General features: G+C 36.8%; 1 protein-coding gene across 42 annotated transcripts in view; it reads right to left on the bottom strand.

Moving 5' to 3' along the window:
• Positions 1 to 16,012, bottom strand: part of VEZT (vezatin, adherens junctions transmembrane protein) — a 77,841-nt gene that overhangs the window by 23,753 nt on the left and 38,076 nt on the right. For 22 of the 42 annotated variants that reach the window (XM_074007551.1, XM_065524662.1, XM_074007557.1 and 19 more), the window contains 3 exons: positions 11,410 to 11,585; positions 7,840 to 8,115; positions 4,613 to 4,750 (listed from right to left, as the gene is read on the bottom strand). In XM_074007551.1, coding sequence (XP_073863652.1) covers positions 4,613 to 4,750; positions 7,840 to 8,115; positions 11,410 to 11,585 — 590 coding nt within the window. Of the gene's footprint in view, positions 1 to 4,612; positions 4,763 to 7,839; positions 8,116 to 11,409; positions 11,586 to 16,012 lie in introns of all 42 variants that reach the window. The other 20 variants (XM_045365728.2, XM_074007541.1, XM_074007529.1 and 17 more) reach the window with 3 other exon arrangements.

Here is a 16,012-nt window from a genome sequence, read left to right as displayed (position 1 = left end):
TTTACTAATCTTTATTCTGAACTTTCGGGTGAGGAGATTTACAGCAGTTTTTAAACAAAAATTAATTTTAAATATCTAATATATTAACATAATACCTCAGATATCTTGTATACTTGTGGATACAATTTTTAATGTCTAAAAAATTAAAAGTTCAACTCTTCAAAAGGGTTACAGTGATGTTATTTATTCATTTTTTTGAGACGGAGTCTTGCTTTGTCACCCAGACTGGAGTGCAGTGGCACCAGCTTGGCTCACTGCCACCTTAGCCTTTCAGGTTCAAGCAATTCTCCTACCTCAGCCTCTCAAGTAGCTGGGATTACAGGCATGCACCACCACACGCAGCTGATTTTTGCATTTTTTTCTAGGGACGGTGTTTTGCCATGTTGTCCAGGCTGGTCTCGAACTCCTGGCCTCAAGTGATCTCCCTGCCTCAGCCTCCCAAAGTGCTGGGATTACAGGTGTGAGTCACTGCGCCCGGCCCCGTTATTTTTGACACCTACCATTTGAAGCTGTATTGGGCACTTTATTGTGTCATGGTTCAGGGTCCTCACTATGCTACAGTAAATACCCTTTTCCTCTCAGTCTGCATACTGCAGGACATTATTAGTTGAACGTTATCTGAAATACACAGACTGATATAAGTGGCACCAGGCCTGTCCTATCTAGCTTGTTTGACAAAGATTACTGTTAGGTTTCCTCTGCCCTCATTCTTACAGACACATCAAAATCAATAATGATTTTCCCTTTAATTGTTTCTCTAAATAATTACATCCATATAATAATTGATCGTGAACCATTTTTGTATTTCTAGCATATTCCTATTTGGTTATATTATAATAATCTTTTGATACAATCCAATATTAAATTTATAAATATTCCATTTAAACATTTTGTATCTCCATTTATGAGACTAGCCTATATTCTTTGTAATAAAACTGGTTTTTATTCTTTGTAATACAACATGTTTTGGTATTGAGATATTTTCATAAATAAAATGATATAGGGAAACTTTCTAACCTTTCCTATAGTCTGAAATTTTTTTTAAACTATAAAACCATCTGGATCTGGTAGTTAAACAATTTTAAATTCACTTTGCTTTTGAATAGGTAATATATTCACAGGATTCAAAATTCATGAGGTATTAAGGGATACAGCAAAAACTACTTTCCACCTCTATGCCTTAGCCATGTAGTTCCACTATTCAAATGCAAAGGCAATTCCTTTTACCAGTACCTTCCAAGATTTTTTATGTATACATACATAAAAGCAAATTCAAATATAAATGTGTATCTGGAGATATGTAGGTATATACGCATGCATGTACACAAACACATACATACATATTTATCCCTGTAGAAACACAGTCCCTTTTATGCACAAATTGAAGGATACGATAAATACCGATCCATGCACTTTCTGATTTTTTTTCACTTAATATAACTTGGAGATCCACAGTAGAGCACTAAGAACTCTATCATTGTTTTTAAAAAATAGTTTCATATTTTCCATTGTCTACATATAAACCAGGTGTTTTCTTTTTAAAATTGAGTATTCTTTATCCCATGTCCAATCTCTTCAAGTTTTAAAATTCTTCCTAGGTCAATTTTGCAGATTTTTATTTTGATAAGAAATGAGGCTGGGCTCAGTGGCTCATGCCTATAATCCCAGCAATGTGGGATCCCTTGAGTCCAGGTGTTCGAGACCAACCTGGGCAAAATGGTGAAACCCTGTCTCTAAAAAATGCAAAAAAACTAACCAGGTTTGGTAGCATGTGCCTTGGTCCCAGCTACTCGGAAGACTAAGGCAGGAGGATCGCATGAGAATGAGACTACAGTGAGCCGTGATCATGCCACCACACTCTAGTCTGGGTGACAGAGTGAGACACTATCTCAAAAGAAATGAAAAGAACCATTTTCCCCTACATGTTTAAAGTTGTTGCTGTGGAGCTGCATATATAACATCCCCTCTTCCAGTTATTTTAATGTCTTCTATATCCATGGTTACCACTGTGTTCTCATTACTAATCTTGTATATTTCTGCTCTTTACTTTGATCAGGCAAACAAGGGTTTACATATCTTACTGGTCTTCTTAAAATGATTGGTGGATTCTTTTTTAGTTAAATTTATTAAGGTTTCTTATATGGAGAATATGATCTGGCCCCTGGCTACCTCTGAGTTTCATTTCATACTCTAACCTCCAACTTCCTGTGCTCAACTCATGATGGTCTTCTTTCTATACTCCAATCATGCTAAATTCATTCCTGCCACAAGATCTTTCTACTTACTGGTCTATCTAACTGGCATACTTTTCCTCCAGATCTTTCCATTATGCAAACCTCAGTTTAAATGCCAGCTCCTCAAAAAGGCCTTCTCTTACCATCTAATAAAAAGCAGCACTCCACCAATCATTCTCTACCCTATTCCCCTGTTTCTTTTTCTTCATAATAACTGTTTTATCTGAAGAATCGCATCTGTCCATTTATTATTTTATTTTAGTTTATTTTAGACAGGCTCTCACTCTGTTGCCCAGGCTGGAGTGCAGTGGCACAAACACAGCTCACTGCAGCCTTGACCTTTTGGGCTCAAGGAATCCTGCTGTCTCAGCCTCCCAAATAGCTGGGACTGCAGGTGTGTGCCACCATGCAGCTAATTTAAAACAATTTTTTTTTTTTTTTTTTTTTTTTTTAGAGACAGGGTCTCACTATATTGCTCAGGCTGGTCTCAAATTCCTGGGCTCAAGCAATCCTCCTACCTCAGCTTCCGAAAGTGCTGGGGTTACTGGCATGAGCCACCACACCAAGTCCATCTTTTATTGATTATTTCATCTACTAGAAGGTAAGCTCCACGAGAATAAGGATCTTGTCTATCTTATTCACTGCTAGGTCCCCAGTTTCTAGAAAAATGACTGGCACAAAGAACTCATATAATGTGTAGTCTTTGATAGGCTAACCCTATCACTCCCTAACCCACACTGAACTACAAGCTCCATAAGGCAGGGATCATGTCTATTATGTTTACCACTGTACGTCTAGTGATGAGCATATTGTGCGGCAGTCTGTGCTCAAAAAATACTGACTGAATGACCAACAGTTCACATGCCACACTGTCATCTATTTCTTTCCATGTGTTTTTGCTTCCTTCTACCTGGAATGCAGACTCTTATCCTCATGGCCAACTTCTATTCATTCTCGGAAGCTCAACTTAGATGTCACCTCCCTGAAAGCCTTCTCTGACCCCATAAACTGAGTATGTTGCCCTGCTATGTTGGAAGGCACCCATGGCACTTATATCAAATTATGAATACTGATTTCTCTATTGATCACATTCAAAAGTCTTTAGAAGTAGGTAGTACATATTTTTACTCAGTTTTCCTAGCACTTGGAAGAATGGTTGACCTATAGCAGGCCAGCATTTAGGCAATGGGGGAATAAAATGGACAAGTTCTTGATAAAAATTAAAATGCTTTTTCTCCATTTCATTTATATATATATATCTCTAGATATATCAGTTTTGACCTATAAGATATATATATCTAGATATATCAGTTTTGTCCATATAAGATATATATCTTATATGGATATATATCTAGAGATAAATATGAAATTTCCATATATAGAGAGAGAGAAAGAGAAAAATGGTTTCAAGTCATAAGTTCTACAGTCAAGACACAACTTCATCTGTTAGTAGTTCTATGATACTGCACAAGTCACTTAACCTCTATTTTAGTTTTCTCATAAAATGGAGACAAGAAAATCTAGCTATAAAGGTTTGTATAAGGACATGATAGAACATAAAGCACCCTGTAAAATTTGAGTATTATATTTATCAGTGCTATAATACCCAGCATCCTGAAGTGGCAAAGTTGTCTTTTTGCCTTCTATTTAGTCAGGATTTAACTTATCTATATGTCTTTACTAAAATAAAGCTCTTATATGCCTTTTTTTTCTGGCTATTAGAACTAATTTCCTATTTTAATAAATTTAAGTGACAGACTTTATTGTCATACAGTCTTTGGGTGCTTACTATATGCTAGATGATGTCTGATCACTTTACATGCATTAACTCATTTGATCCTAACAAAAATCCAATAAGGAAGATGATGTTATTATTGCCATTTTAAACATGACTAAAGCAAGGTACAGAGAGGTTAAGAAACTTGTTTAAGGTCACTTAGGGAGTAACTGATACAGTCAGTGTTTGAACTTAGCCATTCTCCTCCTAGAACCTGCTTTTTTGAAAAGGGAAGGATTTCCAGTTGCCAGTTTATTAACATGCCATGATGCAAATCTGCCATGTTGAGAAATTTGTTTAAAATATCAGATCTAGCAAAGCCAGGCTTTTCTGACTTCATTCTTTGGATGAGTAAAGGAAGAGACTTCAAGTTTTTTCCTTGTTTAAAAAGCAGCCACACAAGAACAGAACTTTCTTCCTGTCTGTTATTGTCATTCCCCCAGGAATGCATTTCCAGTTTTAACATAGAAGTAATGATGGAAATTAGTTTCAAAATAGGCAATCTCAGTTTACAGTAAACATTCAGAAGATACAACTATAATACCTGTATTCAGGACTCCAGAAACATTGCTTAGTTTCATATGTAAACAGAAAAGGATATTTTTTCAGCATATATAGGGTAGCTAGCCTTGCTGCTTGGAAGTTGGCTCTTAGAGTTCGGTAGACAGCTTTCCGAAGACCGATGAGATGCTGACTTGGATGCTGTCCAGCTTTATTAAATGGGCAAGCAGCACTGACCCTGTCAAGCAAACTTGAAAAGTAAAATGTGATACAACTGTACAGGTGTCCTAAAGTTTTTGTTTCCTAAATCCACAATTCTATTAAATGTAGAAAACAAATTCCTCTATCATTATCTTTACTAGAAAATGATTATGTCAACTCAGGTCTCATAAAATAGTCATTTCTGTGAATATATATATGCATATATATAGACAGCCACTTAAAAAAAAAAGACAAAAAATTAAAATCTCAAAGAGTAAAGGCTTCCTCTGATGTGGGGAAACAATGGATTTTGGCTGAGATATAACAGAAATGTAGAAATATTTATTAAGAATTCACATCTTTTTTACATAGACACTATGCTTGCTAAAATATATTGGAGAAAAGCTACTTTATATTCAGTTTTCAAAGCCTATATCCACAGGAAGTATGAAGACCTTAATTATAAACACTTTCAAATTATTAATATACATTTACATATGTTCATTACATATGTTCACTGATCATATTTTGGTCACTTGTACAGAAAAAATACTATATAGAAATACTTTCTGTACATTCATAAAAGTAGGGTAAAATTACTTACCCACCTGCTGCCACTGGCACTTACCTACTCAAAATGAAGTAGGGAACGTGGAAAGATAACAGGACCAGTGGCCAACAGGGGAATGCAAGTAGAAAGGCAAAGTAAGGGTTACTACATAGTAGCACAGCTACTCTCAAAGCTGTTCAAGAGGAAGCACATTTCATGGCACTTCCCATAAGATTAATGGGAAGTACCTAATTTGTAACAATGACATACAATATATTACATTTCATAACTTATAGTATGCATGAGTAAATACCTGGTTATCAGATAAATTTTTTCACCTAACCAGTAATCTTTCCCAACAGTAAAACAAAATACTGGCATTTGTAAATTCCTTATTCTATAACCACAAAGCTATAAAACAAGACACTTAATTCAAAACTTTAAAAATGTTAAGCCATACTAAAATGTATTCAGGTATTACAAATCTATAAAAAGCAAATTTTAAAAAATCTATAAAAAGCAGAGGATGATGACTGACAGGCTTATGTTAAGATAAGGGAATGAAGGCAAAAAAGGTTTCAATTATTTGTGAGAGAGGACAATTTGAGGCAGAAACAAAACAGCATTCATGATTTCAATATATGGCACTACTGCTTGTGCTCCATTATACTAAATCAGTTTTAAAAACTGTCTAATTTTGAAAATGTCTAAAAAATGATTCAAGATTTATTATTCCTCATTTTTCAACCCACTATCCAGACAAAGGAAGCACAATTTCTTCCAATACTTCTTCTCCCCGTCTGTCATCTGAACGGGTAGAAGTCATAATCTGCAGGTAAATCAAGTCTAACTGGCCCACTTTACCTCTTCATGCAAATTCCATGGGGACAGATAAAGTTGGAAAATGAGACAAGGCACAGAATCCTCTATATACGCCTAACCATTAGTTGAACACAAAGCCACTTTGTTTAACCAGTCATTCCTCTCAATAAAATACAAAGGAACTATTACGTATTTTAAGCGTGATTTTTAAAAACTTTTTAAAAATTTGACACTCAAACAACTTAAAAAAGTGCTATCCTTTAAGTCAATAAGAAGCAGACTTCAACTAATGGAAGGACAAAAATCAGTAGATGCTAAGGACTTTTATACTTTTTTTTTTTTTTTTTTTAGACCAAGTCTGTTGCCCAGCCTAGACAGAATCTGTTGTCTCCAGTTCTGTTGCCCAAGCTGGAATGCAGTAGCATAATCTTGGCTCACTACAGCCTCAACCTCCTGGGGTTGAAGTGATCCTCACGCCTCAGCCTCCCGAGTAGCTGGGATTACAGGTGTGTGCCACCACATCTGGCTAATTTTTTATTATTTGTAGAGATGGGGTCTCGCTAGATTGCCTAGGGTAGTCTTGAACTCCTGGGCTCAAGTGATCCTCATGCCTCGACCTCCCAAAGTGCTGGGATTACAGGTGTGAGACATCACGCCTGGCTGACTTTTATACTTTGAGAAGAAAGAGAAATTATAAAATCCGTCTTATGTCTTGGGATTGTGTGTAGAACACAAGAAAGTAAAGAACAAGATAACTACTGGGATTCTTCCATTTCTCTGTTCCATGATATTCTAGAAACAGTGAAGACTGTGTAGTGTTCTAGAGCAGAACAGAGTGAAGGATGCGATGGCTACCAGAGGTTCTTCACTCCCTCTTTTCATGATTTTCTAGATACAACTAATTAAGAGCCATGAATGTTCCTCACCATATGCTTACTTTCTCCCACCTATAGATTGCAAAAGTTATATAGGTTATATAAATTATTAAATATACTAGCACACAACTGTCATCTGGTAGTGTTTGGCAGGTGTCCAGTGTACTGCAAGCTGGGTTTAGAATCAGATAGAATGGATATGAATATTTACCATTTATCATTCTATGCCTTCAGTTGTATGCAAAAGTGACTAGCACAGTATATGGAATATACTTGGTGCTCAATAAATGTAACCTTCCCTCTAATAATAGACTAAGCAGCCAGTATATCCTATAGCTTAATATACTTACAGCTAGATTGGTGAATATTTAATTTCTTGTGAGAATGGAAAACATCATTATTTGCATGATACTCTGAGAATTTCGGTGCTGTAATATCTGCTAATATTTATCTAAACAGTTATTAGCACAAGTCAAGAGTTTTCAAAATGCATTTATAGCAGATATGTCTATCATAAAGAAGGCATTTGAAACGGAGTAATGGGAGCAAGCATTTACTGGGTAACTACTGCATGTTAGGTTCAGTATTAGACACTCTCTATATATTATCTCATATAATCACATGGTAACATACAGAAATAATCAGAATCTCCAAAGTACTTTAGTTCCTCAAAGCAGATAACAGATTCATACTAGATAGTAAATCTAGCACATAATGTATTTATTCCTTCACTTAGCAATTAATTGACTTTAGTAAGTACTAAAGAGAAAAGCACTTTTTTCCTATAAATGCAACATAGAAATGAAAATAGGTAATAAATATTCTCCTTTACGGAGTAGAAAATAATCATTTAAGAAACAAAATAAAAAATGAACTCACAGTGTAAATCCTCTGGAAATCACTTCGGTTTCTTGAATGAGACGTAAAGCTTTTCTCACAAGGTTAGTAAAAGCTCGGCTGTTTGTGGCCATATCTTCCAAATGAATACTGTATTTTTTTAGGGTCACTTGTAGTTTGGCTGTCCTCCATAATCTCAAAGCTCTTATGACCAGATACACAAATAGAATAACTCCCCATACCAGCCAGGAAGACACAATCCACCAAGTAGGAAGCATAATGAGCAAGCTAATGAAGGCAAATAGCATTGAGAGATCCCTGGGAACAAGAAAGGAAGAAAATGATATGCATCAGATTAGAGAAAGAAAGATGAGTTACTTTAATCAGTAAAAACAAATTTTAAATTTAGGTTTACTAAACAAATAAAATGCTAGTTTCTTTGTAACGCATAACTTAAAAAAAATATGACATTTAAGAAGGTGATGTGAAAGATTTTCAAAATACCTCGCAACTAGGTAATAGTGCTTAGGTATTAACATCCGAGCTGATAAGTTTAGGTAAGAAAACAGGTGTCTTCTGGAATCACATAAAGCTGATTTCACAAAAGAAATTCAAAATTATCTGTAGGTGGTGACTGAATGCTGGGCAGAACCAACAAAAGGCCTCTACACTTCCTACATATACAGAGTCTGGAGCTAGAAATACCACCTGTTGCCTGCAGGATAAAATCAAACTTCATTAGCTCAGTCTACAAAATCCTTCAGAAGTTGGCCCAGGTCATGTGTTGAGTCAGATCAGCATCCCAGCCCTCAACTCCAAGCATTGTAAACCAGAAAATCTCTTCCTTCTCTTTCCTTTTTGCCTGGTGTCATCTTATATTTAATACCACAATCCTATTCGTTCAAACCTTCCTCTGACACCAAGTCTTCTGTGAAGATTTTACCAAAAGTTTGAAACAGTTACTTTTAATTTGAGACAACCCCTCTTCTGTGACCCCAAAGAAATTGCTACATTTCTCTTTACGACATTAATAAAAATGATAATAAATATAACAATAGGCATCTTCTGAAACCACTTTTTAAAAAATATAAGATATGGAATCCTTAACCTAAAAAGCAAATTAGAGATTTTAAAATCCAATTTTATAGATTTAAAAGTAAAAATACTATTTCAGAGATATTATAAATCCCTTTTCCTAAAATCAAACTTTATTTGCATAGAAACACATACTATATCAAGAATATGTACACATTTTTCCAATTAGAAATGATACACACTTGATGAGTAATTGTTTGAATAAAGTCCTCTAATTTTAAATAATCATCATCATTAATTTGGAATATACATACTTACACACAGACCATGATATGGACAAGGTTTGTACTTTTATACTGCTTTAATTGAAATAAAAATATGCACACATTTTTAAATTCATATCAATTAGAAGTCTAACAGACTAAAATACATCTTTAAAGCAATGAATGCTTTGGTGAAAATGTGTATATATAAGAAAGAGGGGGCCAGGCACAGTGGCTCATGCCTGTAATCTCAGCACTTTGAGAGGCACAGGTGGGAGGACCACTTGAGCCCAGGAGTTCAAGACCAGCCTGGGCAACACAGTGGGACCCCTTCCCTACAAAAAATTAAAAAATTAGCTGGGTGTGGTGGCATGTACCCGTAGTCCCAGCTATACAGGAGGCTGAGGTGGAAGGATCACTTGAGCAGGCTGCAGCAAGCCGAGATCACGCCACTGCACTCCAGCCTGGGTGACAAAGCAGAACCTTGTCTCACAAAAAAAAAAAAAAAAAAAAAAAAAAAAAAAGAAAAGAAAAGAAAAGAAAGAGGGGAGTATAAGGGGGATGTGTCTGAGAATATCTGAAAAACATCAGCAATATTTGAAAAGAGTTATAATCATATTGCAAAGAAAATCACACGCAATTTCTTATTAATATTTGCCCTGGCCAGGTGCAGGGCTCGCACCTGTAATCCCAGCACTTTGGGAGGCTAAGGCAGGCAGATCACTTGAGTACAGGAGTTCAAGACCAGCCTGGGCAACATGGCAAAACCCTGTCTCTGCAAAAACTACAAAAATTAGCCAGCTGTGGTGGCATGCTCCTATAGTACCAGGTACTTAGGAGGCTAGGGTGGGAGGATCACTTGAGTCTAGGAGGCCGAGGCTGCAGTGAGCCAACATCACACCACTGTGCTCCAGCCTAAGCAACAGAGTGAGACCATGTCTCAAAAAATAAGTAAATAAATAAATATTTGCCCTAATTTCCTTTAGAATCCTTTACTTTTTAGATAATACTGGTAATACCATAAAGCAAAATCTCATCATATATTTTTATATATTAATAGTAAACTCTAAAATCATTTATAGGTCTCATAGTTGCCTGGTTATATTTGTGGGTAAAGGAAACTTAGTAAAGTAGCAAATTCTTAAAAACCTATAGTTCCTTCTATCAGCTCCTTAAATTCTCATATTTTTGAAGGATAAGATGCTTCACTTCTTCATGATCATATCTGAGTGACTGGAGAGTGAAGCATTTGTCAGTGTGACAGGGAAGACATAAATACAGAACCTTAAGGCCAATGAATGTAACTGCCTATATAACTTGAACAGTTTGAGCAGTGATTTAGTGTACTTCTTGATTCATTCCTCCCTTCTATGCCAAATTTAATAAAGTACTTTAATAGGAAGAAGAAATCAATAATTCTTTATATATAATCCCTTTTTGCTACACATCCTTTTTTTTTCTTTTAACAGATTATTGCCTGGGACTTCTGCTCTAGACCCAAATAGTTCAAGAGGCTGAAAAGTTTTAGGATGGTCTGAATCATCAAATCATGTTCCCTGTTATCTTTTCTCAGCCAGCACAGCCAGAATCAACTGCCTACCTCCATGTCCCATCCAATTCTTGGTGTCTCTACAATATAGTTATGATAAAACCTATTAATTATAAAGAAACATAAAGAAGGATAGGCTTGCATGCACATATGTGCATAGGTGTATGGGTAAAAGAAATTCTTTTTTATTCCCCTTAGAGACAGGGTCTCGCTTTGTTGCTCAGGCTGGAGTGCAGTGGTGTGATCATGACTCACTGCACTCTGCAACTGCTGGGCTCAAGCAATCCTTCCACATCAGTATCTTAAGGAGCTAGGTCCACAGACATATGCCACCATACGCGAACACATTTTTTTATGTTTTGTAGAGATGGGGTTTTGCTATGTTGCCCAAGCTGGTCTCAAACTCTTGGCCTTAAGCAATCCTACCACTTCAGCCTCCCAAAGTGTTGGGATTACAGGCATAAGCCACTACACCTGGCAGAGTAACTTTTTGGCACTTGTTATGCCCATTTGCTAGGTTGCTGGACACAGAACTAATTTTAGTGAGTTGGAAGTATATAATAACCAAATTGGATTTTTTTCCCTAGCTTCACTTTAAATGGTATTTATTTTAGAAAGGTACTTCCCCCCCCATATTGCTACTTTAATTGTACTGCTAAATGTATAGAATGTTTATGCCTTTACAATGGAGAGCATGAGGATGGGTTTCCTCTGCTAATACTCTATATGTAAGCAGTCAAAGAATAGGTGTTTTCTGGACAGTACCAAATATTAGGGGTTGCCAGGGAGCAAAGTGTTGGAAGGTGTCCATTTTCCTGTTGTTGAGATTGCCCTGCAGACAGGATACTGGGATCAAGTAGCTCAATCAGCTCCACATCCTCTTGTAACAGGACTTCCTGTTGCAGGATGGTATGTAATGAGTCGAGTCGGAATCCAATATCCTTGCCATTAAAATACCAGAAGAGAGGTATTAACACATATATAATATTGCATTAAACGCTAAACTCCTAATGTACTAATAAAATTTAGTGGTGTTTATTTTCAGAAGATACTTCAAGAAGAAACAACAGTCCAATCTACCTTCAGTATGATAGATGAGTTTTATTTTCACTGTAAATGTGAAACAATAAAGATTGAGGTAGACATTATTGAGCCATCAGATGTAAAATATAAATTTTTAATAACAAGATGAAAAGTAATTACAGATTAACAAACCTGTCTAGTTAAGCCTAATTGATTAAATTGCTAGGGCACAACATGGAAAATATAATCCTATAACATTAAAGATGCTGTCCCTGAAGCTGTAACAATACAGTCAATATTTAAGAATTTTATTAGCAGGATCAAGGCCTCCTAAAAATGTAGATTCAGATATTTAAAAATACACTATTAAGGAATGCAATGTAAAATCACACTAACATTTGCATAGCATTTTATAGTTTACAAAACGCCTTCACATATACCAGCTCATTTATTTCTCCCTCTCTTCTTTCTATTCATCTATCAAAGAACATCTTCCATAAGCCAGGCACCAGGCTTGACACAGAAGACACAAAATGAACAAGATATATTCTTAAAGAGTTCATAGTTTAATGAAGAGACCCGAAAAGTAAACCGTTGCAATATAACATGCAAAGGAGCGTGATGAAATACACCTAGAGTACTATGAAAATGGCATAGAGGGACCAAGCCTGTAATGAAGTCAGAGAAAGTAAAAGAGGTGAAGCCTGAGCTAAGTTTTAAAGGATGAACAAGAATTAACCAAAGGAGTTGGAGAAGTGGGACGGTACAGGATAAAAGCCTTTCTAATTTGGGGAACTGTGAGTTGTCCGTACTAGATGATATTATTAATAGATTGTGCACAGAGCGCACATGGTAGAGAGGTGAGAAATGAGGTAGCACTCTTAGGGCTGACAGGTGAATTCTCACGGTAACCCTGTGATGTACCTTATCATCCTCCTCTCCATTATATAGGGAAGAACACCAAAGCCCAAAGAAATTAAGTAACTTTCCAGAATTTTGATTTCAAATCCTACGCATTTGGTAGCTGTGTTTCCCTGCACATAGTCTGCCTCAAAAGAAAATTTAAAGTTGTATTTTGCATTAAATTTAAACAAATAGAGGCCAAGTGCAGTGGCTCACGCCTGTAGTCCCAGCACTTCGGGAGGCCAAGGCAGGCAGATCACCTGAGGTAAGGAATTCGAGACCAGCCTGGCCAATATGGTGAAATCCCATCTCTACTAACATACAAAAATTAGCTGGGCATGGTGGCACATGCCTGTAATCCCGGCTACTCGGGAAGCTGAGGCAGGACAATCTCCTGAACCCAGGAGGCGGAGGTTGCAGTAAGCCGAGATTGTGCCACTGCACTACAACCTGGGTGACAGAGCAAGATTCTGTCTCAAAAATAAATAAATAAATAAATAATTAAAAAACCAAAACCAAACAAACAAATTTAGGACTAGAGTGATCCTACTATATGATAAAAATAAAGAGAACGATGGACAAGGCCATTAGCAATTAAAGTAAAACCCACTAGCTCTAGGGTGTGAAGGCAACAGGTTTGCTCTTAGTTAATTTAATCATTCCCACACCACACATTCCAGCCCTAGCTGATCATAATGAGGACTTCAGTAAGAATGTGGTGAACCATATATCAAACTGAGCCCATGACCTCTTGATCAGGGTTATATGCCACTTTTAGAGAATAAGATTTTTAATATTAGGTGCATTTAGATATATTTTATTTATCTTCAGTCCAAAAAGAGAGCATCTTCTCAAAGGAATGTTGATCTTTCTTTTAGCCTGATGTGGCTTTTTTTTTACCATCTACTGACACACTCTGTATGTACCTCTGCAGCACTTTTATGTTTCATATTTGAACAATTGCCTCTTTTCTCTTCCTACAATTCCGATTCTAATATTAGGAACCACTTAATTTGACATCCCACCCCACTTTCACAAAGACAGAGCAACACAATTCCCTTTATACTATTGTTCAGAGGGGAGAAAAAAGGAGCGCAGGAGATGGGGCACGGTAGCTTTTCGAGTAATCTCTGAAATTGATCTTACTATTTGGTTCCCCAATTAGACACAGCCATATTCAATGCAAGTATTAAAAATCAAACTTTTGCTACAAAAGCTTTAAACCATACCTTTTATGAGACTTCTATGTACATATATATAAGGTAACTTTGAAGAAGCCTAACTAGTTGAAGGCCAAGGCTGACAGAGACTGGAAAAGCCAGTAATATTCAACGGGAGTGCTCTCTCTTTACAGACACTCGGCGTAATCAGTTATTCACTTTCTTTAACACCATTCCCTGGCATCAGACTTACGTGTAAAACTGGGATAACACCTCCCCAAAACCAACACGCTTAGAGGAAGTATTAACAGCTTTAGGAATATCTGATTTAAGAATGTGACAAACCGACTGGGCACGGTGGCTCACCCCTATAATCCCAGCACTTTGGGAGGTTAAGGCGGGCAGAATTACTTGAGGCCAGGAGTTCAAGACCAGCATATTAGCCAGGTTTGGTGGTGTGCACCTGTAGTCTCAGCTACTTATAAGGTTGAGGCACAAGAATTGCTTGAGCCTGGGAGGCAGAGGTTGTAGTGAGCCAGGATGGTGCCACTGTACTGCAGCCTGAACAGCAGAATGAGACTCAGTCTCCACAAAAAAAAAAAAAAAAAAGTGATCAACCAACAACCTACAATCATCTATGCATACAAATGAACTTGCAGGGACCAAGACACTCCAAATAACTAAAACAGTGTTATCTTAGTGATTAGACTGCCTCATATAGAGGAAAAACTTGAACTATATTCTGATTACTATAGCTGTTTAAATTGAATCAGATTAATGAATTAAGTATCTTTCTTAAGGATAAAATGTAAAATTATATATTACTCTTTGATTACAAAAAATAAGAACTGCAGAAAACATGTTAACCGTGTTACAATGTAACAATCAAAGTACCAGAAAAATTGACACCTGCAAATTAAGAAACATGTATGCCAGTCCTATTTGGACTGAGAAGCCCAGATCCAGGTCTCAAACAAATGAAGAAACTGAAAAGGTGCTAATTCTGATCGATTTAAGTATTAGCAGGTATCACCGGCATGGCTGGAGGCTCTATGCTCCTGGGATGTGTACTACGTAAACTCTGGCACATTTTCAACAAGTCTGAGTGCCAAGACTTAGTGTCTAGCTTTATATTCTTGCTCCACAACTTAAGCATGTTAATAGGCTCTCTGTGCCAGTTTCCTCTTTGGCAAAATTGGGATAATAACAGTAGCTACTTCATAGGGTTGTTACGAGGATTAAATAAGTCAATATCTATAAAATACCAAGAGGAGTGTTTGGCTCATAGTAAGCACTGTATGTTAGCCATTACTGTTGTCACTATCTATGCAATAATTAAAACAATAAAGAAAAGCACATGTTGGATATATTACAATATAAAAACTTATAGAACACAACATAATTATTACCAGGTTGATGCAGAAAATAAGAGATACAATAGGCTGAAGTTTTGGGAAAACTTTGAGAAAAAGCTAGGAGTGCTTATTGAAAGATTCCATTGGATCAAGAAAAAAAAAAACAAAACCAGAAAGAATTCCATCACAGTATAAAAGCACAAACACAGACATACAGAGTAAGTATGGAATAAAGGAAAATGAAGACTGGGTTCATTGATACAAATACTGGTGGACAAAGCTGGAAAGGTAGGTTAGGGCCAAATTATGCAGACTCTTTAGTACTGACGTGACAAATTTGGACTTGATTTGATTGACGAAGATCTTTCTAGAATCTAAATAGGGAAGTGGCATGAGAAAGTACTTAGGAATTCCTTTCTGCCTGGATGAAATGAAAGGTTATGAGAAGGCACAGATAAAAAATTAAGAGATTTTGATTTCTTTTTCCTTAGGGATGGAGAAGGAAACTTATTCATGTGTCAGTATTCTTTAAAGATCTTTTTTTTTTTTTTGAGACAGAGTCTCGCTCTGTCACCCAGGCTGGAGTGCAGTGGCCGGATCTCAGCTCACTACAAGCTCTGCCTCCCAGGTTTACGCCATTCTCCTGCCTCAGCCTCCCAAATAGCTGGGACTACAGGCGCCCGCCACCTCGCCCGGCTAGTTTTTTTTTTGTATTTTTAGTAGAGACGGGTTTTCACCGTGTTAGCCAGGCTGGTCTCGATCTCCTGACCTCGTGATCCGCCCGTCTCGGCCTCCCAAAGTGCTGGGATTACAGGCTTGAGCCACCGTGCCCAGCCTCTTTAAAGATCTTAATCACTGTGGAATATCATGGGGCTTTTGATATAAGGATCAAATGAGATAACATGTGTGAAGGCACTTTATAGGCTA

Source organism: Macaca fascicularis, chromosome 11 (genome assembly GCF_037993035.2).
Source record: "Macaca fascicularis isolate 582-1 chromosome 11, T2T-MFA8v1.1".
Classification (NCBI taxonomy): domain Eukaryota; kingdom Metazoa; phylum Chordata; class Mammalia; order Primates; family Cercopithecidae; genus Macaca; species Macaca fascicularis.
This window is presented reverse-complemented; position numbering and strand designations above follow the sequence as displayed.